Source organism: Kogia breviceps, chromosome 1 (genome assembly GCF_026419965.1).
Source record: "Kogia breviceps isolate mKogBre1 chromosome 1, mKogBre1 haplotype 1, whole genome shotgun sequence".
NCBI lineage: Eukaryota > Metazoa > Chordata > Mammalia > Artiodactyla > Physeteridae > Kogia > Kogia breviceps.
The window spans coordinates 126,166,217-126,189,905 of record NC_081310.1 but is presented as its reverse complement, the minus strand read 5'-3'; the positions used below and the strand labels follow the sequence as shown (position 1 = coordinate 126,189,905).

Below are 23,689 nucleotides of genomic sequence, written 5' to 3'. Positions count from 1 at the left end.
GTAGAGAGAGAGCTGGATGTCAGCCCTCACTGGCCCCCTCAGCCAGTTAACTTATATAACTGTGCACAGTGGCAAGAAGAAACATCCCTGATTGTGGTAAAAAGCTACTCTCCTGGTGTGGCTTATGAGTTTAATTTTTTAGTATATTGCTTTGCTGATGGGAATGTTTTTCTTAAAAGCACAAGAGATTGATGTAAGAAAATAAACTGCCAAGGAAAGCTGAAAATGAAGTGCATTGTTCTGTCCAATGAGTCACAGTTCCAGGCAAAGCCTTTGGAGTTGCCACGCCTTGGAGCTTCCACTCTGTAGACACAGCATGAGTGAGGGGAAAAAACCCACATCTGGGAATCAGCCCGAGAAGACAAGACAGCTAAGTTGACCTCTGAGTTGTATGTAGCATGAGCAACTCTGGCAGTCACGTGGTGACCAGCGATATTCTATTCTCCAACACCCCCAGGGGAACACCAAAACCCAAGCAACTTCCTTCAAGAGGGATAAAGAGGGAAACTGCTCCAGAGAAGAAGAGATACCTTCTAGAATTGATACTTTCAAAGCTGGGGAGATCATTTTCACACTATAACACAGGGCTTCTTCATAATCTGCTTTAATTTACTTCTCTGATTCTGTTCATTCATTCATTCAACAAATATTTATTGAGTGTTTACTGATCTAGGTGCTGAGGAGGTAGTGATAAAAACAGACAGGGTCCTTCTCACATAAGTCCTTCAGCGTGAAGGAGACAACCAATTACACAACATGAATGTGACATTGTAGGCATGATCAAAGGAGATTATGATCAAAGCTTCAAAGGAGAGGTATCTGATGCACTGAAAGCATGAAAGAGGAGATTTGAGCTAGGTAGGGAGCTCAGCTCAGGCTTCCAGGACAGAACAGGAATTTGAAGGAAAACAGGTGTGAAGCAGGGGGAGAAAAGGTTCCAAACAGAAGGACAGTAAGAGAAAAATTCCCTTCAATATCCCTCAACATTTCAGCTTTTAACACTTCATTTCTAGTTTCTTGAGAACATGAGAGACATGATACATTGAAAAACAATGGAATTTGGAATCAGTTGGTTTCATTCTAGCCTTATGACAATACTCACACAGCCTTGAACAAGTTACTTAGATTTTCTGAGCCTTAGTTTTGTCACCCATAAGATAGGAAGGATAAAACCCAGCACACAATAAAAGTTAGCACCTTCCCCCACTGGCTAATTTTCATAATCTTTCTGAGACTCAGTGTCTTCATTGAAAAATAGAAATAAAAAAATTATACCTGTATCTAGGAATTGACATTTAGGTGGGTTCATTTGTAAACTCTAAAGCATTATATAATTATTGGGTAATATTATTAATCACTCATAAAATATTTGTGAGGCCTACTATATTCCATATCCTGTGATACTTACTGGAGAAATGGAAGTTGTTTTTTTAAAATCTTTGGCTGAGTTGGGTCTTTGTTGCTGCACGCGGGCTTTCTCTAGTTGTGGCGAGCGGGGGCTACTCTTCGTTTCGGTGCACAGGCTTCTCACTGCAGTGGCTTCTCTTGTTGTGGAGCACGGACTCTAGGCACACAGGCTTCAGTAGTTGTGGCTCATGGGCTCTAGAGTGCAGACTCAGTAGCTGTGGCGTACGGACTTAGCTGCTCCGCGGCATGTGGGATCTTCCCAGACCAGGGATCGAACACGTGTTCCTTGCACTGGCAGGCCCTGCACCACCAGGGAAGCCCAGAAGTGGAAGATTGACGGAGGCATAGCCTTGCTCTCAGGAGAGAGGTGCTGAAAGAGAAATTCATCCTTTTCCTTGATCAAGAGAGAAAAGGCATCAAGGACAGAGGGAAAGGCCTCTGTGGCCTGCACAGGCATCCAAGTTCCTGGCACTTGGCCCTCCCTGGGGGATATCTGATACCTTCCCCCCACCAGCCATCAGCTGAGAGCTCTCCTAGACTACCTGATGCAAGGCCCCAGGGACAGGGCTGCAGGATGGATTTCCAAATCTTCAAAATAAGCAGACAAAGGAATCTTACATCAAACAAGAAATGACGAGTGCAGTAAGGAAGGAATTGCTCTGAATGATGGAGGAGGTTGTCAAGGATTTCTAGATTTCTGTGCTTCTACTGAAAGTGGATGGAAAAACCCAGATTCTCTGACTTTCAGCCCAGCCAGCCAGGCTTCCCTCTTTTAAGCTCCTTTTGTCTTATTTCCATTTGAGAAGACATAAAATGAGTAAGGGGTGGAAGATTTCTTGCCAAACCATGATTCAGGAGGAAGCTCAGCCACAGAACAGGCAAGTGTGGTATCGCCCAGAGAAAAAAGACTTGTAGAGACAGGCCTCCGATAGATCCACCCCAGATTTTGTAAAGAAGGCACCTCCTTCATCACAAGCTCTAAGCCTTTTCAAGTTCAGGAAGAAACTACCTGCTCCGCCATTGACAACTTGGCACAATGTGCCCAGCAGGACCAGTGTGAGTAAACCAGAGGGTTTTCTGCAACATGACCCACGGGGACAGTGCAGGTCCTGTTTGCAGCCTGAAGTTTGTGACCCTCCTGGTGGTCCTAGGTCCAGAACTCCTATTCCTGGGAGCCGGAGTGCAGCTTCAAGAAAATGGGTATAATGGATTACTTGTTGCAATCAATCCTCAGGTATCCGAGGATCAGAACCTCATCCCAAACATTAAGGTGAGTGGCAAGTATGAAGTCAAAACCATTCGAACAGACCTGTAGCCTTCTTTAAGGAGTTGCCTGGTTTGTATTTGAGCAGTAAGGAAAGCAATGTTTCTCAAAAATAGCAGCAAAAATTATAATTAACAGCCAAGACAGTTCGTTCACCTAATTCTGTGTAGTCTCAGCTCACAGACTGTTGATCTAGCCCTCTTTTATTTGTTGTTGTTGGTTACTACTAATTTTAGCTTTTGTGTTTAACTACATGGCTGTTTTTGGGGTAGCAACTTAAAAAATAATCCATTGTGGCAACAAAGACCAGATGTTTGACTGATGAATAAGCATGATTGTGCCTATTAAAATTATGTTGTTGGATTCCATCCTGAGGATGGGAATTCTCAGAAAAAAAGAGTGAGAGTTTGAATGGAGTGCCAAAGAGCAACATTCTTTCTTTCCACCTGAATGTTCTGTAAAGCAGTTGACTATTTTCACCTTGATATGGTAAGGCAGGCCCATAGCTCCATTACTTGAGTCTCCCTTTGGTATTTCTTTAGTGAAATCAATATTGTCATAAGGTGTGGTCTTGGAAAGGCGTGATGTGAAAAGGATTTGTTCGGTAAAAGCTTAAAAGTCTTTCACAAAATTTGGAAAATTATATAGGCAAACCAAGATGCACAATTAGTGTCCTAAAATCTCTTCCAGATAACCATTTGAAGTTTATTTATTTTGCTCCTAGGTTTTCCCCCAAATCTAATACTGTATCTAAAAGAAATGGGCTCCTTCAAAATATCTTCATTATTGTTATTACTGCTTATTCAAGTATAACCAGAAAACCAAAACATAAAGAATTTACAAGTGATAAAATAAGCTTTTCTCTTATTTGGTTACAGGAAATGATAACTGAAGCTTCTTATTACCTATTCAATGCTACCAAGAGAAGAGTGTTTTTCAGAAATATAAAGATTTTAATACCTGCCACATGGAAAGCAAATAATTACAGCAAAGTAAAACAAGAATCATATGAAAAGGTAATTCAAGATTTCATTAAATGTGCTTAACTCAAGAAAAAAATATAATGTGTTCAAACTTTAAAAGTGAGAACTTAGACAAAAATAAATTAATATTAATACACAAACAATATTATTGAAAAGATTGTTATACACAAAATGTATGGAAATGTAATAAATGAGTGAACATTATGGACTAAAAAAATAAGCAAAATGCCATTGCCCAAGCGACCTCTCAGAAGATCTCTTTACTATGTAACTTACAGAGTCCTTTCTGAAATTTTTGGTTAAGGATCAAGAACTAGTTTTATTCTACTGAGTATGAGCTGTAAAGGGAATAATTTCAATTATGACTACCCTTATTTCCCACCCTGTCAGAGACAGTAAACATACATGTACAGACAGAAACCTAAGCCACCCATGCATATAAAAATATGACTTTCTTGTCCTGCAAGAGTGCAAATTAGCAGAATTTCACATTAGCCCAAGTCCAGGACACTGTTTTTGAGGAGTATGTTGGTAAGAAGCAAGGCAGAAAGCAGTCAAGAGAGACATGGCTACCTTTTTCTTTTTCCAACCAAAAAAAGAACCTTCAAAGGACTCTCATAAGCTGTAGATTACAATTAAGCATCCATGATAATGTCTGGCACATACTGGTATGCATGCTATAAATAAATGTTAAATAAATTTGGCAAATGACTGTTTGAAATTATTGTGAGCAAGAGTCCTAGCAGCTACCACGAGGGCAGGAGCAGAGGCATTGAGAATGTAGCTCAGGGCTTCAGCAGTGGAGTGGGTTCAAGATCTGTAATTACAGCTCAAAGAGGAGGGCTGGGACTGTGGTAGTTTCCCCTTTTCCTTAGTTGTGTCACTTGCTATGAATTTTCCTAAGATTGTTTTAATTCTTAGATCTCCTTTGAAGTTATTGAATGATATAGCAAACTCAAAGGCACCCCAGTGTCCTGAAGAAGTTAAAGGGGTCCTTAAAACTATATGATTTATGACCAGGTGAAAGCATTTGATGCTTGGGCATGGAGATAGGAGCGATAGATGAACTGGGATAAACTGGGAACAGAGCTATTGTTTATTAAACTTCAACTAAATGCTAGGCATTCTGTATATATTGCTTAATTCTCAGACACCTAAAATTAGTTGTTGTTATCGCAAATTAGGAAATGGAGGCTCAAATATGGTAAGGATTTTATCCGAAGTCAAACAGCTGGTAAGTTAAAGAGCAATTTGAATTCATGCCTGTTTGATTCCAAAACCTATGTTCTTTTCTCTAAGCTATACTGTCTCTAGCTACCTTACATAGTTGTCATTAATCAATCTGGCCTTTAGTGGGACAAAAAGTCTTGGAGATAACCAACACCAAAACCAGGTGTTACTCCTCATCCTAATGGAAGAGAGAAATAAATAACTGAAGCAAAAATGACTGAACAGAAAGATTAAAGGAAAGAGTCACTGAAGGCTGTTCATGTATCTGCTAGATACCAATTCTTTTAACCTCATAATGTCAATCAAGCAAACACTTAGCAAATGATCATTACATACAGGAACCATGCTAGGAGTGGCAGAGGACACAAGGGAAAGCAAGATAGTTCCTCTCCTTGTGACTCTACAATCTAATGTAGGTGGGACGCAGGGGAGGGGGGGAGGGGTAGGAAAAAAGTACATAAGAGCTGTATTACTATGGTCTGTAAGGTAGTATAATATATAACCCCAAACAGCCTGAATATTCTATCCCATGCAGTGTACTCTTTCCTTTTTGTTTCAGGACAACTTTCCAGACATAGAAATGAGGTTTTGTCCAGGTGAAGACTATTCAAGGGCATAATGTCTGTAGCCCTTTTCACAAGTGTTGTCTTGCAAAGCCCTTGGCTTGAATTCTTATCTTTCTAAAAAAAATGCTAATTATTATAAAAATAATTCATGCTTGTTGCAAAAAGACAATGTAGAAATATGGACAATAAAAAGAAAATATTACCTTCCACTATTCCTCAGCAGTGTGTACACCCCCACACACACACACCAGTACACATGTAGTACATATACTGATCATTATATATATATTTATAAGATCATATTAGATCTACTGTTCCATAATCAACTTAAAAAAAATTAACAACATACTTAACTTCTAAGGGCAAGTCTCGAGACAACATATTATCTTTCTTCCTCAAAATAAAAGGAACAATGTTGTATATAAAACTGTGTTCTCTAGATGTTTATTTGAATAGATATTTACTTTAGCTTCTGACTTAAAATATTGTGTTTCATAAATGGTAATTGAAATGGTCAGGGTACAGTATGAAATATAACTTCAATAGAATAATTGTTTTGCTGATCTGATTGGTTATGGGAATAAAAGGACAAGGCTTAAAAGAAACATATCCTATTGTCTTGCACTGATGAAAGAACCCACAGAAAGTTGTTCACAAAAGGCTATAACATTTTACAGTACAGCTCTGAATGATGTGTAAATGCTCTTAAAATTTCTTCAAACTTTTAAATTACATTTTATTGTGATTTATAATGTCAGAATTAAGTTTGATAAGCTTTTAAAATATATACGCTTTTGAAAGTGACAGATAGTTTTGTTGATATTTAGTTGTGAATGCATTTTAAACTCCATCTAAAGGCATTTATTTTTTTAATCTGTTTTTAAACTGGGATACAATTCATACAGAAAAATGGACACATATCTTAAATGTACACTTCAAAGTGTTTTAACAATTGTAGATATTTATGTCACCAACATTACAGTCGAGATGTAGACTATTACAAGGCATTTCTTTTAATTTAGGCAAATGTCATAGTGACTGACTGGTATGGGGCACATGGAGATGATCCATATACCTTGCAATACACAGGGTGTGGAAAAGAGGGAAAATACATTCATTTCACACCTGACTTTCTACTAAATGATGACTTAACAGCTGGCTATGGATCACGAGGTAAGTTTGACCAATCAAGAAATAGACAATGGACAGCACTATTTACAGTATTCTGTGCTTAATGCTAATAGGGACTCAGAGAACATGAAACCTGCCAAGGACTTACCATTGGGATGAGGAGATAGGCCACGTGCCCATGAAAAGATGAGGGACAAAGTGAGCCAGAAAGGGTTAAGCACCAGATTAGTGGCCCAGACAGGGCATGCTATAAGAATTCAGTGAAGAGGGAGAGCATTTTGAGCTAAAGGTGGTCAGAAAAGGCCTCACAAAGAAGAGGATCTTAAGGTTGAATATAATTTTGATAAATGGAAAGAAGGGAGAGAAGAGTGGGAAGAGTATGAATAAAACCATGGCAGCAGAAGAATCCAGGGCATATTTGAGAAATGGGAACAGTAGACCCCACTGATGGTGCAGAAAACTGTGGGCAGTGAGTAGTGGGAGAAAATGCTGAAATGCACACGGGGTAGGTGATGGAGAGCCTCAAATGCCCAAATTAGCAAGTAACAACTTAAGGTTTATAAACATAGGAGTGAAAACATCCAAGCAGGGTTTTCAGAAGCTGAATCTGGCTGTGTGGATAATCTGACTCCCTCAGATCAATGAGGGAGAAACTGGATATCAGGAGAATAACTAGAAGTCCAGGTATGAGGCCATGAGACTTGAGTAAGATTGCAGGCAGTGAGATGGGAAGGACAAGAAAGACAGTAACAAGAGCAAGAGAATTTTCTATGTGCCAAATGCTGTGCTATTTGCTTTTCAAATGTTATCTTATTTAATCCTAACAACTCTAAGTAATGAGAGATACTCCAGAGGGGGAAAAGTATGAAACAGAGGTCAGAACTGCTTCAGAGTGAAAGGCAAGGAGTGTGTGTGGGGGCAGCACTAAGGAACACACCAGGTTTTTGGCAGAAATAGAAGGGACCAGTTTAAAGGGGAAATCCACAAGTCTGGATTTAGACAAGTGCTTGTGAGGAAAGTGGACTATGCTGGTGGAAAGACCCAGCCTGTGGCCGGAGAAGGATGACTAGAGTTTGACAGTGAAGCAAGCGTGATAGATTTGGAGATTGGCATTTAGTGGATGAGATCTGAGAAAGAAACTGTGGTGAGAAGAAATGAATACGTCAAGGGCTAACTATCCAATTCTTAATTTTTTGTTTTTGATTTTAACATACAGCAGTGCCTTTCAAATGATGTTTTCACTTTTACCCCCATTTAAATCTAAATAGATTTTATTATCCTCTGAATAACTAGCAGGAAGTGGACCCACACACTCTATAGAACACACTTTCTAAAACACTTTATAAAAATGGCTTTTTTTCCTGGTAACTCTGAGGTGCTGATAATCTCTGCACAAATATATGACTTCACCAGCACTTCTAAATTCCATGAGTAGGCAGAAACTTTTCCTTAGCACTTTCAGCTTAGACTGTTCCCCTCCCTTCCTATGTTCCAAGGTCCCAAAATTGCATAATATGCCACAGCCTGAGTCAACTCAGCAAACATTTCCTGGGTTCCCAGATCTTAAAAGAATTCAGGAAGGAAAGTGTACTTGGGGAGAGGAGTTAATCTGGAAAATTTCTACTGGGGAGAAGTCAGTTTTTAGCTGAACATTGAAGAAAATACAAGATTTAGAGAGGTAGAGATAAACTTATAAAGGATTTGATGCTGACAATGAGGATTTTCATGAGCTAAGAGTTGAAGAGAAACATGGAGAATCAGGAATAAAATGAAGGAGAAAGGACCACCCAAGCTGGTGAGGAGGTTCTATGATCCTTTTTGCTCCTTCTTCCCTCCCTGGCCCCAGGGTTTCAATCATTGCTCTAGACAGGAGAATTATCTACAGGAAAAAAAGTGGCAGGCATGCCTGGATAACACAAACCAAAGAATAGGAAAGCTTTATTTGCTGGTTTGGTGTCTTAGTCCATTTGGATTACTATAACAAAATATCATAGACTGGGAGGCTTATGCACAACAGAACTTTCTCACAGTTCTGGGGACTGGAAGTCCAAGATCAAGGCACACCAGCCAAATTGGTTTCTGTGAAGGCCCACTTCCTGGTTCACAGACAGCCATCTTCTCACTGTGTCCTCACATGACAGAAAGAAGGAAACTCTCTGGGGTCTTTTTATAAGGGCACTCATCCCATTTATGAAGGCTCCACCCTCATGATCCAACAATCACTCCCAAAGGCCTCACCTCCTAACACCTTCACATTGTGGGTCAGGATTGCAACATATGAATTTGGGGGGGACATACACATTCAGTCCATTGAATTGAACATTCAGTCCATATGCTTCTTTTCCTTTCCCAGAATCCTGAACTTATAGGCATGTATAAAGCTAAATAGAAACCCTTAGGCAGCTTCCTTAGGGAAATGAGAGAATGTGAGACTCCTCACTAATTTCAAACAGATTTCCAAGACTAAACATATTTTCACACTGCCTCTTTTACGATGGTGGGGGTAAAGCAGAAGGAGATGGGAATGGGGTGGGGAAGAGGAAAGTGGAAGGAAGAATTGCACGTCAACCCTTCGGAATGAGTATATACAGTCAGGTGATGTTACGTATTCACTGATTAGCAAGGTCTATTGCTGAAATTTTAGGAACTCAAAACAAAAACTCCCTCTTCCACAGGCAGAGTGTTTGTTCATGAATGGGCTCATCTCCGTTGGGGTGTGTTTGATGAATATAACAATGAGAAACCTTTCTACATAAATGGGCAAAATCAAATTAAAGTAACAAGGTTAGTGTTCTTTTTGCATGTTTAAAATTCACTATTTATTTTTTTTTACTCTAAAATAGAGTTTATAATGGCTGCAAAATTTAACTGACAATTTACGGTTTTAAAATTTTATTGGATTTTTAAAAAAAATTGGTAAATATTTAGGTGGTCAAATGCCAAAACAATATAAAAAGTTATACTCTTATATAGCATACTCCCACCACTCTCTTCACCATGTTCCCTTTCATCCCCTCTAGATCACCATTTTTATTAGTTTCTCATTTATTTTTTCTGTGTTTCTTCAGGAAAATTCAAATAAATATGAATATATATTCTTCCTCATTCTTTTTTCTTTTAATTGCACAGTGTTCCATTGTATGGATATACCATAATTTTTCAACCAGTCCCTTATTGTTGTACAAATGAGTTGTTCACCATATTTTGTTATTACTACAAGTCGTAATGCTATAAATAAGCTATTTCCATTATATGCAGGCAGATCTGTATATCTATGGAATAGCTTCAAAGAATTACCAGGTCATAGGGTAATTTTAGCTGTAATTTTGGTAGATATTGACTGATTCTTCTCCTGAAATTTAGATGTTTTTTTATCCCATTGACAGCATTTGAGTCTGCTTATATAGGAAGGAATCCTTTTAAATATCATCATTAGATGTTCATTCTCTTCTTCCTCTGATGTCCAATGGCAATGAACTCAAAAGAGCCCTGATTCAGGATACCACCACTCATGCCCTTCCTCGGGTCTCCAAAAGTTCATGTTGATTTCTCGGTGACTTTTGCTTTGACCCTGTTTAGCTGGTAAAGCCCTTGGCAATACAGAGCATCTCATCAAAATCAAATGCTTTAAAACAAGTGGAGTGCATTTGTAAATTAATGACCTTTCTTAATAGTTTTTAAAATGTCTTCTGTGTATCTAGCAATCTACGATCCTAGAAACAAATTATTTTATGAGCCAATAAAAAAGAAACATAAGTACTTCTAAAACAGACCCAATGTCTCTTCCTATTTTAGGTGTTCATCTGACATCACAGGCATTTTCTTGTGTGAAAGAGGCCCTTGCGCCCAAGAAAACTGTATTATTAGCAAGATTTTCAAAGAAGGATGCATGTTTATATACAATAGCACCCAAAATGCAACTGCATCGATAATGTTCATGCCAAGTTTATCTTCTGTAAGTATGGCCTTAGAATAACAAACTCATAAGATTCCATCTTTTCCCAAGATAGACTGATATGTCTTAAGTATTTAAACAAAAAGACAATTAGGATTCACTACATTTGGGACTTCCCTGGTGCTGCACTGGTAAAGAATCTACCTTCCAATGCAGGAGAGGAGTGTTCAATCCCTGGTCGGGGAACTAAGATCCCACATGCCAAGGGGCAACTAAGCCCGTGAGCCACAACTACTGAAGCCCACACTCCTAGAGCCCGTGCTCCGCAACAAGAGAAGCCACTGCAATGAGAAGCCTGCGTGCCACAACTACTGAGCCTGTGTGCCTCAACTAAAGAGCCCATGTGCTCTGGAGCCCACACACCATAACTAGAGAGAGAAAACCTGCATGCCACAACTAGAGAAAGGGAAGCCTGTGCGCTGCAATGAAAGAAACTGCGTGCCACAACCAAGACCCGATGCAGTGAAAAAAAAGAAAAGAAAAGAAAAAGGATTCATTATGTTTTAGAGCTTGGGGAACATTAGAGTTCATCTAGTCTTTATAGATTAAAAAAAAAAAATTCAGCGCCCCCCCTCGACAGTCCAAGCTGATCAGTAAAAATTGTTTCCTTTAGAAAAGTGATTATTTGCTCTCCAGGGAAGGTGATTTAACAAGGGGAAACCTGGAGTCTTCAAAATAAATTGCTCGTATGGTGGTGCTTCTATATCCTTCCACAGGAAAGTGTACCAGGTTAATGACAGGGATGTAACATATGATTATATTTCTTCATTTAAGGTAGCAAACCACTCTTATTTTAATGGAATTCCCTAATTCTCTTTCCCTTGTTTTGCATATCTAGAACTTAAAAAGAAAAGTCAGGTGTTACCAAGGGAAGTCAACTAACCCTTAGCTTTGCAGGTTCAGAAACTCAATCTTGTCAGTATTCCACGCTAACTGACAAGAGACTTGTGTAGGAATTCAGAGCACATTTTAAAAATTATTTAAAAAGAGTACTCTGTCATGGAGATCTGACACTCGCATTCTCTAGCCAGTTCATCTTCTCTCTGACAGAAGCAGCACGGAACAGCCAAATTCTACCCAGGGGCCTATTTTGAGAGTGTGGAATCAGAAAGGAGGGAGTTAGAAGGTGCAGAGATTTAGTCACATCAGGCTTCATAACCTGATACATTTTTCCAACTTCATCACATCTGTGGGTCACGTCCTCTCCATTGAGCTAGGAACACTGTGGGCAGTGTCTCTGTGAAGTTTTCTGTTTCTATGACTAACCCAATGTTCCTTGGATTGACACATTCTTTCTTTAGATAATTTTTTTTCTTCAGTCTGGTTTTGTCAAGGCTAAGAGTCATTCTGTAACTTTAAGGTGTTTTTCATATTTCTTGTCCAATTCATTATGGTTCTAATTAAATTTACAGCTTTAATATCTGAAGCCAAGCTAATTCCATGTTATTTCATCCACATTGTTTGTGGCTAGGTACTATTTTTTTTTTTTTTTTTTTTTTTTTTTTTTTTGCGGTATGCGGGCCTCTCACTGCTGTGGCCTCTCCCGTTGCGGAGCACAGGCTCCGGACGCGCAGGCCTAGCGGCCATGGCTCACGGGCTTAGTTGCTCCGCGGCATGTGGGATCTTCCCGGACCAGGGCACGAACCCGTGTCTCCTGCATCGGCAGGCGGACTCTCAACCACTGCGTGTGGCTAGGTACTATTTTTGTGGTCATTTGAAACACCTACTCATTAATATCCAGTCAGAAAACTTTTACCATGTCCTAACGATAGTCATGAAATATAAAGAAAAGAGTTAAAAACAAACATACAAACAACAACAACAAAACAGGTTCTATCATACCTCCCCATCCTACTAAGAAACTCATGTTCTTATGCAATTATTAACTTTTTGAAGCTTCAGCTTCCTTTTCTAAGAAATTAGAGTTGGGGCTAGATAATCTGTAAGATTTCTTTTACCTCTAAGCTTCCATAGCTCTGTTAGCAGGAAGCATCTACTGTTTGTAGGAATATAGCCACGGGGAAGTAGATAACACATTAGTGTGCAATGCAAATCATGCCTTTAAAAGAGGTGCTGCCTAGGTTTAGTATTATTGTATGAATTATGGCTATATCTCCAAATGGGGAGAAAGATTAGGAAGTAGATTTAAGTTGGTTTTCTTCTTATCCTAGTCTTACAGAGGTCAATATTTGAACTAGCTCAATATAGGTTTATTGATCAATAGATAAAGGTGCAGTGGTTATTAAATATGATTCCAAGGAAAAGGCTGACCAAGATAACATCTCCTGGGGTGTTTTCTTTAACACATTATCATGCTAAGGAAGATGAGAGTTTGTTTCATTTTTTTAAATCCTAAGATATTTATACACGGTCTACTCTGTTACCTAAGTGCAAAAAAACTTCAATAGAGGTTGACCTCAGTACCACATGGGCGCCAGAGTTTCAAGCAAAGGATGCCAAGGTTTATCTGTAAATTGAATGGCAATCTTGAAGTAAAGAAGGACATAGCTGTAGCACTTCTGATTTCTCATGTTTCAGCTCACCTTTCCTCTTACCTTTAGTTGTTTGAGAATGAGAAGTATGTCTAGTATGAGTACTTTTATTTTCTGATTATTTTCTGAGTACTTTTATATTTTTCTTTTTCGAGGTGGTTGAATTCTGTAATGCAAGTACCCACAACCAAGAGGCTCCAAACCTGCAGAACCAAATGTGCAGCCTCAGAAGTACCTGGGATGTAATCACAGACTCTGACGACTTTAATAACAGTTTTCCCATGAAAGGGACTGAGCTTCCGCCTCCTCCCACGTTCTCTCTCATACAGGCTGGAGACAAAGTGGTCTGTTTAGTGCTGGATGTGTCCAGCAAGATGGCAAAGGTAACATTTGAACCAAAATACTTGTAAACCATTCATCACTTTTTTCTATCAGTTTTTAATTCTTTTTCTTTTCAGAGGGGAAGGGAAGGGAGGGGTGAGGCCAAACGTTTGGAATAGTCATGGGCATCATCTCTTCTTGGGGATGAGAGAAACAAATTCAGAATGTGGCCCAGAAATTGAGATAAGGCAGAAAAATGAAATCCACAGGTAATTCCCAGCCATCATTATTGCTACTAATTGCAACCTTTTCCAACCAAAACCCTTTCCAAAACTCTGACATGTAGTGGAAAGCTCCTTTCTGACCACATTCCACTCACTGGTAAACAACCATGGCCAACGCAATAGACTGAGTTTGCAGTGAGTGTTCATATCCATTATGTGTGTACTTTTCTATGTCATTGCGTACAGAGAAACATATCTCACTCATCTGGCAATCTGGCAGCCTTCCAGAAACCCATTCTCCAAAGCTCCAAAATGCTTAGACAGTAATTAGAGGTTTATTCTCTGGAATCAGGCAGATGTGCTTTAAGTCCTGGTTCCTTCATTTACTGTCTGTGTAATCAAGAGCAAATAACCTCTCTGAAGCTCAGTTTCCTCATCTGTAAGACAGAGATAACAATAACTATTTCATTGTTGTGACAGAGGCAGTTCATACTGGCTCACAGGAGTCAATTGTTAAATTTTCAGGAAATTTTCAAGCCAGTTGTAAATATAGCCATTATTTAAAAATAAACTATGTAGAGTTATAATTAAATAAAATATATTGAAATAAGCATAATAAATGCTCAAAACTCATTACTTCCTAATTATTTTTCTACTATTCTTACTATTATCTATGCCTAGAGTCAGTAATTACCTGCTTTTGCATAGCCTTCAAATTAAGAATGGGTTTAGAAAAAAATCAAGAGAATAATAAAATTTCAGGACACATGAAAATTATATGAAATTCAAATTTTAGCATCCAAAAGTAAAATTTTATTGGGAGAGAGCAAAGCTCATTTGTTTACATATTATCTATGGCTGCTTCAGTACTAAAATAGCAGAGCTGAGTAGTTGCAAAAGACAATATATGTCCCACCAAGCCTAAAATATTTACTATCGGATCCTTTACAGAAAATGTCTGCTGATCCCAGATCTAGGCTCCTGAGGTTATTTCTGGTCTATCATCTCTATGAGTCTGCTCCTACATATCTCTTCCCAACTTTGCACTCAGCAATGTCAGGTTGACAGCTTAAATCAGCCACAGTGAGAATATTTACCCCATAGACACTGCAACAAATCCAGGGTTCTCCCTCTCTCTCTTTTTACCAGAAAGCCGGTTTTTAAACTTTTACCAGCTCACCACTAACTACTTCACAGTGTTGTTGAAAGGGAAAATGAGATACTGACTATGAAGTTTCTGGTTTATAAGTGGCAACTGTTATTTTATTATAGTACTTGTCCTAAGGGAGAGTTTATCCTCTTGTATTCTCTGGATCAGTAGTCCTGGAAAATTTGCCTTTTTTAGCTTGTCTCTAAAACATGAGGAATACTACTAATACATTCAGCATCTAGATAATTTTGTAATCTTGCCTACATGCCGTTGACTAGGGTATGATCTTCAAATATGATCTCAGAGTAATTTATATTGACTATCTGCCTCTGTTGAGCAAAAACAGATGGAGTGAAAGGGAAAGATAGTTGTACTTGAAAGAAGACCTGAGAGAAGTAGAAGAGAAATAAGCCTAAAGTAGCAAGCTCATGGCAAAGAAAACTTCTTTCCCTTTTATTGACAATAGTGCCACTGAACCATCACGACCATCCATTCATTTATCAGGTGCCTATACTGTGCTGGCTTGGGGGATACAGAGATGACAGAATAGAGTCTGCTTTGAAATGTTCACAATCTGATGAGGGAGACAACACACACATGTGACTAAACACAGTACAATGTGACAAGGCTCCACAGAGGTGTGAATTGCTGTGGAGGCATTGGCAGCATCTGGGTTATAGGAGAGTGATTGAGGAAGACTTCACTGAGAGGATGAACTTGGAGTTGAGTCTTGAAGCATAAGTAGATATTTGCCGGTTGGGTGAGGTGAGGGGAGGCATTCCAGTGAAGAGAATAGTGTATGCAGGTGGCTGAGAGGAAAAATTAGTAGAATTTTTTCAGGGGAAGTACATCAATTGGTATGGATATAACTAACACTGGCTTGGGCTAGAAAAATGACAGATAAGATGAAAATGAATGATGAAATGAATGATGGTATGAATTTGAGAGAAATTTAAGATGTATCGATGACCTGTTCAAGGATATGGAGGCTGGTAACACAGGAGTAATAAAAGAGAGTTCCAGGTTTCTGGCTTCACTGGTTAGGAGTAGAGGTCATAACCGTGATGTTAGCAATACTTAGTATTTACTAAGTACTTACTACGTACCCATTTTGCAGATGAGAAAACTGAAGCTAAAAGAGATAAGTGATTTCTCTATGGTCACATTACTAGTAAAAGTTGAAGGCAGGATTCAAAGTCCTTGTTTTATCCACTCTACCAATTTACCTCTCAATATTGTAAGAGAAACAATATTTGGGAAGGGGGGCAGTGAATTCAAAGTGTATAGAGTTTGAGATACCTGTTAGAGGTTAAATTGGTGGTGTTTCCTAAGCAGTATGAAATGCAGGTCCAGATGTTAAGGGAGATGTCTAGGTTGGAGAGAGAGACCACAATCATCACTGAACAGGTAGTCATTGGAGCTCAGCTTGCTGCTCCCAAAGCCTTCAAAACAAGTGACCCTAATGAATTCATCAATAGTATCACCTGACTAAATATGGTCACTAACATTACTTTATACTTATTCAAGGTGTAACTATTGTCATATACATATCTCAGTTGATCCGCACAGTAATTCTATTTTAGCAAGTAAGAAAGATTATTATTACCCTCACTTTACAGATGGAATGCCCAGCCTAAGGTAAACATGATAACAGAGAGTAGTGCCAGGATAGATGCCTGACTGCTGTTCCTCTCTACCATAAGATTTTTGCAATGTTTCTTCTTACCCAGGATGAATTTTAAAAGAAGCAATTACAAACCAAGTCTCTATTGGTTCTACAGATCTTTGAATCGGGTAGGAGAGAAATGGTGGATGTATGTGTTCTTACGGAATGGTAAATCATGAACAGCTTCTTAGGGGCAGAGTTCCAAACCACACCCCCCACCCCGAAAAGCATTCATTTTTGAGCCTGCAATTAATCAAACAATATTCTAGCATAGTGTCAATCTTTACAACTCAAAAAATCACAGTCTGACATCTCTAAAGAATTAGCAGAGATATTTAGTTATACTTTTGTCTACCAACCAAATGTTGTTACCTTTCTTTTTTCCTTTCTGCAACATAGGCTGACAGACTCCTTCAACTGCAACAAGCAGCAGAATTTTACTTGATGCAGATTGTTGAAATTCATACCTTTGTGGGCATTGCTAGTTTTAATAGCAAAGGGACAATCAGAGCCCAGCTACACCAAATTAACAATGATGATGACCGAAAGCTCCTGGTTTCGTATCTGCCTGCCACTGTGTCAGCTGAAGCAGAAACCAGTGTCTGCTCAGGGCTGAAGAAGGGAATTGAGGTACAGTAGAGCACCCCAAGCCTCACCATCACTTTCCTTTCCCTCACTTTGTATCTGAGGTTGCTTCTGATTTGGGGCAATCTGTTACAATATGGTCATGAGTCTCAAGTATAGGAAAGTAATGATGGATTATCTTTAAGGTCAGGGACCACGACTTTCTCACCACTGAATCCCCTGTGCCTAGTAAAGCGCATGTAATAGTTGCTTAAGAAAAATTTGTTGAAGGAATGAGTAAATAAATAAATACAATGATCAAGGCTGGGGGACTTCAGCATCATCAGAAAAATTTCTAACACTGTCCCTATCCATCTGGGACTGTTCCATCTGGGCCGTTGTTACCCTTGGGTTTTCCAGTCAAAATCAGCATGTCTGGCCTCCTGCCTATAGTCATACTAGGCCTCAAGCATATGAATATCAGTTAAGGTCAGAGGTATGTTTCAAGAATAATGGAATTCATCTAAATCAGCATAAGTTTGGATTCAACATTGAGGATACTGCCATGTGTTAAACATCTGGTAGCAGGCAGAACACAACTGCAATTGTTACTGCCTACAGCCAAGAATTTCTCAACATTGGCTGCCCATTGAAATCAGCTGGGGATTCAAAAATTCCAATGCCTGCATCTCACCCCCAGAGATTCTGATGTAATTGATCTTGGGTGTGAGTTGGCCATTAAAAAATTTTAAAGTTCTCATCCAATTCCAATGCATAGCCAAGGTTGAGAACCACTGCTCTAGGTCCTTATTCTAGCCACTTATTGGATCTCAGAAGCAAGGATCTCACATAATAATGTTCTCCCACATCCTCTATGATAGACACTGTTCTAAACTAGGGGTATCTCATAGTGATTTGAACAAGAAGAAGCCCTATCCATGAGTAAGCAGGCAATGGCATGTAGGGTGACAAGTGCTGTGATGGGGTGAGGTGAGGACTGAGTGGAGATAGGCATGGAGAGTGTGGGAAGTTACAAAGGACCTGGAAGAGGAATATGCCCCCCGGTGGGGAATTTGGAATGAGAGTGAATTCTCCTGCTCAATAAGGCAATTTGAATCACATTTCCTTCCAAATGAATGATACCCTGTCTTCAGATGGTTGAAAAACTGAATGGAAAAGCCTTCGGCTCTGTGATGATACTAGTGACCAGTGGAGATGATGAGCATATCACCAACTGCTTCCTCACTGTGCTCAGCAGTGGTTCAACTATTCATACCATTGCTCTGGGTTCATCTGCGGTCAAAAACCTGGAGGAATTATCACATCTTACAGGTAGGTAAATTTCTAGCAACATATTTTAGAGCATTTCCTTTCAACTTGAGTATTCAAAGAATCACCATGAAACTCAGATTATGTCAACAGAATACATGGTTTAACTGAAAAAACTATAAACAGTTTTCTTAAGAAAAAACACACAAATCATTGCTAAATTCTGTCAAAAATTTGCTGACTTTTTTATACTTTCCTTAGAAAGTGCCAATTATACACATCTAATGAAAATATTATTATTACTTCTTTGTTAAACCAGCCTGAGCATGTATAACCATGGAGCTAAAGGTATGTTTAAATGCATTTACTTCTATTATAAGGAGACATACAATATTACACACATATCTTTTTTTGTTCTAAATGAGGCATAGAATAATTTTATCTTATATTCCTCACATTGAATAAAAAATACATATGTTAACTTGAAAACTGAAAGCTAGGTTTTATTGAATTTTGTTTGAAAATAATGTTTTCAGAATGTAAATGTAAATATATAGCAATATAAATGGGTAGCAATTAACCTAGATTGTCTAGGAATTACCTTAATTAAATGTTTATTGATTTCAATAAATATTTATTTTCAATAACTATTTATTGAGTTTTTATTGCATACTGGGTAGAGCTCTAGACCCTACAATTACAGCCATAAATAGAACAAACAAAATCACCTGCCTTGGGGTGCCTGCTCACCATGTGGTCGTATAGGATGCTGTGCAAAGCAAGTCAAGCACAGCTCCTGCTTTTCCCAAACTCACCCTCTTAAGCAAAGGAAGTTTGTTAGAAAAGGCCTATCATTTTATCTTTTGTTTTACTTTATACATTTTAATAGCTAACATCCCAATTGTGTATTTCAGGAGGTTTAAAGTTCTTTGTTCCAGATAAATCAAATTCCAGTAGCATGCTTGATGCTTTCAGTAGAATTTCCTCTGGAACTGGAGACATTTTTCAACAACATATTCAGGTCAGAATTTCCTCAATATTATATTTACAGATAGGGGAGAGGGGAGAGGGAGCAAGGAAAATAGATGAATTGTGCTGTCTCGTTCACTTTATTTGAATATGTAACAGTCCTTGTTACATTAAAAGAAGGCTTTTAATGAGCTTCTTGACATCACCAGAACCAGGCTTCATCTTTACCTGATGTCTACTTCTCAGCCCTAGGGGTCATTTTCTGTAATTGCTACTTCAACTTTTCAAGGTCTATAGCAGTTTGCTCCTTCCTTGTGGCTCAAAATGGGGTTGGGGGTGGGACATGGGGTAGAGGTAAGGCCCAGAATTAAAATAAGAATCAGTGGCTTTAGTTTTATTTCAAACTTGCCATCAATCAGAATCCATTTTACTTTGCTTCTTTAAAAACTTCCTTGAAGCTTCTCCCTCATATAAAAAGTATCAACTATTTTGTTCAAATCTAGAAATTCCTAAAGATCTCTCCAACTACCACAATTTATTTGATTTTGCTCACAAAATCTTCCTTTAATCAAGCCATTTTTTTCAAAGGGCCAATTTTTTTTTTCTTTCAAAATACTTTAAAGATATTTTGAATATAACTGAATAATGCTTTGAATAAAATTTTACCTGCTGTTTCCTCACAGATGGTAAGTGAAACTTCCAAGTTAATAGCTTGATGGGAGCAATGAAATCAGTAAATGATTCTTAGAAAATATTTAACATGAAGATTATATGTACAGAGTAAAGGCAATAACCATAATTCTGTCATTGTGGAAAAAGGTGAACTTTAAATGACAATGTATATTTTAGATTAGACTACAATTGGCTCTTCTGAATAATCTTTCTACCCTTGATTTTCTCTTTAATAATATGAAATAAAAAGAAATGTTTAAAAAAGTAAAACAAATTTAGGAAAACATTATTCATATGACTCAAATTGGTTCCCAGACTTGGCCACCTCTCCCCAGTTATTTGCATGTCTTTAGCCCCTCTAGACTCTGGGCAGAAACTACATCTAATCCCCTTCAACAGCTCAGAGCCCAGCATGGAATGTGGCACAGTAATTAGCAGTCCACGGACACTTGTTCAAATGAGTTGAACAAATAATCCGCAATGTCTTTGCTGTCATCCACCAACAGAATTTTACATTCTTTACAAGTCTGAGCAATTTTACAGTGTTGCTAATGTCTTTATTTAATAAATATAGTTTTTCAAAGTTATTTATAGACTGGTATTCTTTGTGAATACACAGCGATTAAATGCAGGGGTTCTGGTGTCAGCCAGCCTGGGCTCTATGCCTGTTTCACCTCCTTGCTATGTGACCTTGGACAGCTTACTTCCCTAAGCCTGTCATTTCATCTGGGAAATGTGGGTAACAGTAGCACTTATCTCAGGGTTTTCATAAGGGTTGGGTTAGATAAGACATGTAAAGCATTTAGCACAGTGCCTGGCATCTGTATGCACTTTGTGGATGTTACACACACACACACACACACACACACAAGTGCACACACAGCTTATTTAAGTGAACACAGCTTAAATCATGACTAAATGATTTTTTTAAATGTACCAAACCCTGCTGAAACCCAATGTCTGATTTCTTATTAAAATACATAAAGGTATCTGGACAGATTATACACAAACTAATTAGAGCACATTCACAAAAAAAGTAAAAAAAAAAAGCTTGTTTTAATTGCTGCTCTGAGGCTAAGGTTGATTTGGATAAGAGAAAAGTATGAGAACAGCTAAAATCTCTTGATAAAGATTAATGAAGTGACATGTACTAGCTATAACAAAATATTTTATATCTACTATACTTATAACACTTTGCTTAAGCAAAATATTTTTACATGAAAAACAATTTATGTAAATATAGGAAATGTCCAAGTTAAATAGTTTTTTATTTCTGCCAATTCATTTTTATTTGTCATAAAAATAAAGGAAAAATGGAATGATTATGCATATTATAGAAACTTTCACATGTATATTCTCTCGAACAGCTTGAAAGTATAGGTGAATATGTTAAACCTCGCCATCAACTGAAAAACACTGTGACTGTGGATCACAGTGTGGGCAATGACACTACCTTTCTAGTCACATGGCAGACCAGTGGTCCCCCTGAGATTGTATTATTTGATCCTAATGGAAGAAAATACTACACAGATGATTTTACCACCAATCTAGCTTTTCGGACTGCTCGCCTCTGGATTCCAGGAACTGCTAAGGTAGGTATTGTAAGCTTGTTTGTAATGACAACGGTTAGTCAACTACGTGACTTTCAAATGGATCACAGAATTAAATGCATTGTGTAAAGGAAATCCTATTCTGATATATCAAAATTTTACTTTAAATTTATGAGGGATTTTTTGAATGTTCAAAATTTAAGAGGAACTACTAAGGTATGTTCAAAACTTTAAATAATGGACACCAAAGGCTTCTCACTTCAACAGTGGAAATTAGTATTTATGTAGTACAAATAATTTCTTTTTGCTTACTTCCTTCTTTACAAAATCTGTATCGAATACTTAGAGAAAACCCTCTACTTAGAATTTATAATATAAATACATGCAATACATGTTTTTGAGCACCTACTATGTTCAGGGTCTTATTCTAGGTGCTTTACAATAAAGTGCCATAATAAGAATAACAACAGGATACTCAGAGCACACAGGAGGCATGTGCAGGCAGTGGGGGAAGGAGAATGCTTCCTGGAGATGAAGACATCAAAATGGAAATGTGGAGGCCTAAGGGGCTAGAGGTGTGAATAACATTCTGGACAGAAGAAATAGCACATGGGAAGGCTGTGCATTGCCTGAATGCAATCCCTCTTCAGGTCTGTTGGCCCTCCCTCCCTCCCAGATCACTGTTGATAGCCTTTGCTTGGCCATCCTTCCTCTGGCCTAGCATCCTTCTTTTCAAACACCTTTATCGGAGTGATCCTTCTGAAGCACAAATCTGAGCAAACCTGTCTCCTACTAAAAACTCTCTGATGGTGTCAGGATAAGATCCATGTGGTTATTAATACATACTAAGCCCTTCACGTTCTGGCTTCTGCCCAAACTTAGCTCTTTTTTTTTTTTTTTTTTTTTGCGGTATGCGGGCCTCTCACTGCTGTGGCCTCTCCCGTTGCGGAGCACAGGCTCCGGACGCGCAGGCCTAGCGGCCATGGCTCACGGGCTTAGTTGCTCCGCGGCATGTGGGATCTTCCCGGACCAGGGCACGAACCCGTGTCTCCTGCATCGGCAGGCGGATTCTCAACCACTGCGCCACCAGGGAAGCCCCAAACTTAGCTCTTTTTAAAAATTATTTTTTAATTTAGAAAAGCTTTATTTGTATATAATTTTTAAAGGTTCCTTTCCATTTATAGTTTTTACAAAAGATTGGCTACATTCCCCACGTTGTACATTACATCCTTAAGCCTATCTTACACCCTAGTTTGTACCTCCCACTCCCCAACCCCAAACTTATCTCCTAACCCTTCTCCCAAACACCCTGTGCTCTGCCCCTACTTAACTTTTCTCCAAACACATCATGTTCTTTTCACATGTGGGCACAAGGACCAGGAACACTTTACCTACTTCTTGCTGCTTTTGCCTGACCTCTTTGTCTGGATTAGGTGCCCTATATCAAAACACTTCTTTCACCCACAGAGGAGTTTTCATGTGGAGGTTTCCACTACATGTCTGTTACTAATGTTATGATTACAAAAAACAAAACAAAACAGAAAAAACCCAGATAGATAGATAATCTTGATTCTTGAATTGTGACTTCACTGGAAAATGGTAAAGCACATGAATCCCAAGAAGACTGGATAAGGTGTGGCATCTTAACTTTCCAGAGTCAATCCTTAACCCACTGATTTCTCTCTTCTTCATCCTGCTTGATTGTGTTCCTCCTGCTACTTCCAGGATTTAAGAAGGAGCAGCAGCAGGAAGTAGGAAAAAAGGAATACTTCTGTACAATTTTATCAAAAGAACAAATTTCTGCTACAGTGTAGTTTAAGCTTTTTTCTTTCAGACATTCTTTTGCAGGTTTCCCCCAGGCAGCCCAGACAGATAAGGAAAATGGCATTCAGCAATACTTCTATAAATTACTCAACATAGACATTGTGCAATCCTGATCTATTAAAAATAGTGTTCCTTTTCTTGGTCCCTAATAGTGTATGTGGGTTTTGTTGCTTGAGATTTCTGGGCATGGGAGTATTGAAGGAAGTGGAGGGAAGGAAGGATACTGTTGCCTTTTATTCCAGGTTATCCACATAAATCATAATTGTCCACTTAATTTGCTGTAATTTTCTCCATTATATGAAAGGAATAAACACATTGAACCTCCTATAGGGTGAAGGGGCTCAGATTAATATTTGCCAAGTACTTTGAAGCTGGACACATCGTTATCCTCTAAAAATGTGAATCAAGATGTGTCCTTCCCCCAAAATAAATTCAGGGTCTAATTCCCTAAA

General features: G+C 38.5%; 2 protein-coding genes across 20 annotated transcripts in view; one reads left to right on the top strand and one right to left on the bottom strand.

Moving 5' to 3' along the window:
• Positions 1-23,689, bottom strand: part of ODF2L (outer dense fiber of sperm tails 2 like) — a 339,482-nt gene that overhangs the window by 60,380 nt on the left and 255,413 nt on the right. The window lies entirely within an intron of this gene.
• CLCA2 (chloride channel accessory 2) overlaps positions 2,492-23,689 on the top strand; it is a 37,344-nt gene continuing 16,146 nt past the window's right edge. The window contains exons 1-10 of the mRNA XM_059061472.2: positions 2,492-2,677; positions 3,550-3,687; positions 6,473-6,623; positions 9,257-9,365; positions 10,377-10,536; positions 13,184-13,411; positions 16,789-17,019; positions 18,108-18,285; positions 19,137-19,243; positions 21,231-21,455. Coding sequence (XP_058917455.1) covers positions 2,492-2,677; positions 3,550-3,687; positions 6,473-6,623; positions 9,257-9,365; positions 10,377-10,536; positions 13,184-13,411; positions 16,789-17,019; positions 18,108-18,285; positions 19,137-19,243; positions 21,231-21,455 — 1,713 coding nt within the window. The remainder of the gene's footprint in view (positions 2,678-3,549; positions 3,688-6,472; positions 6,624-9,256; positions 9,366-10,376; positions 10,537-13,183; positions 13,412-16,788; positions 17,020-18,107; positions 18,286-19,136; positions 19,244-21,230; positions 21,456-23,689) is intronic.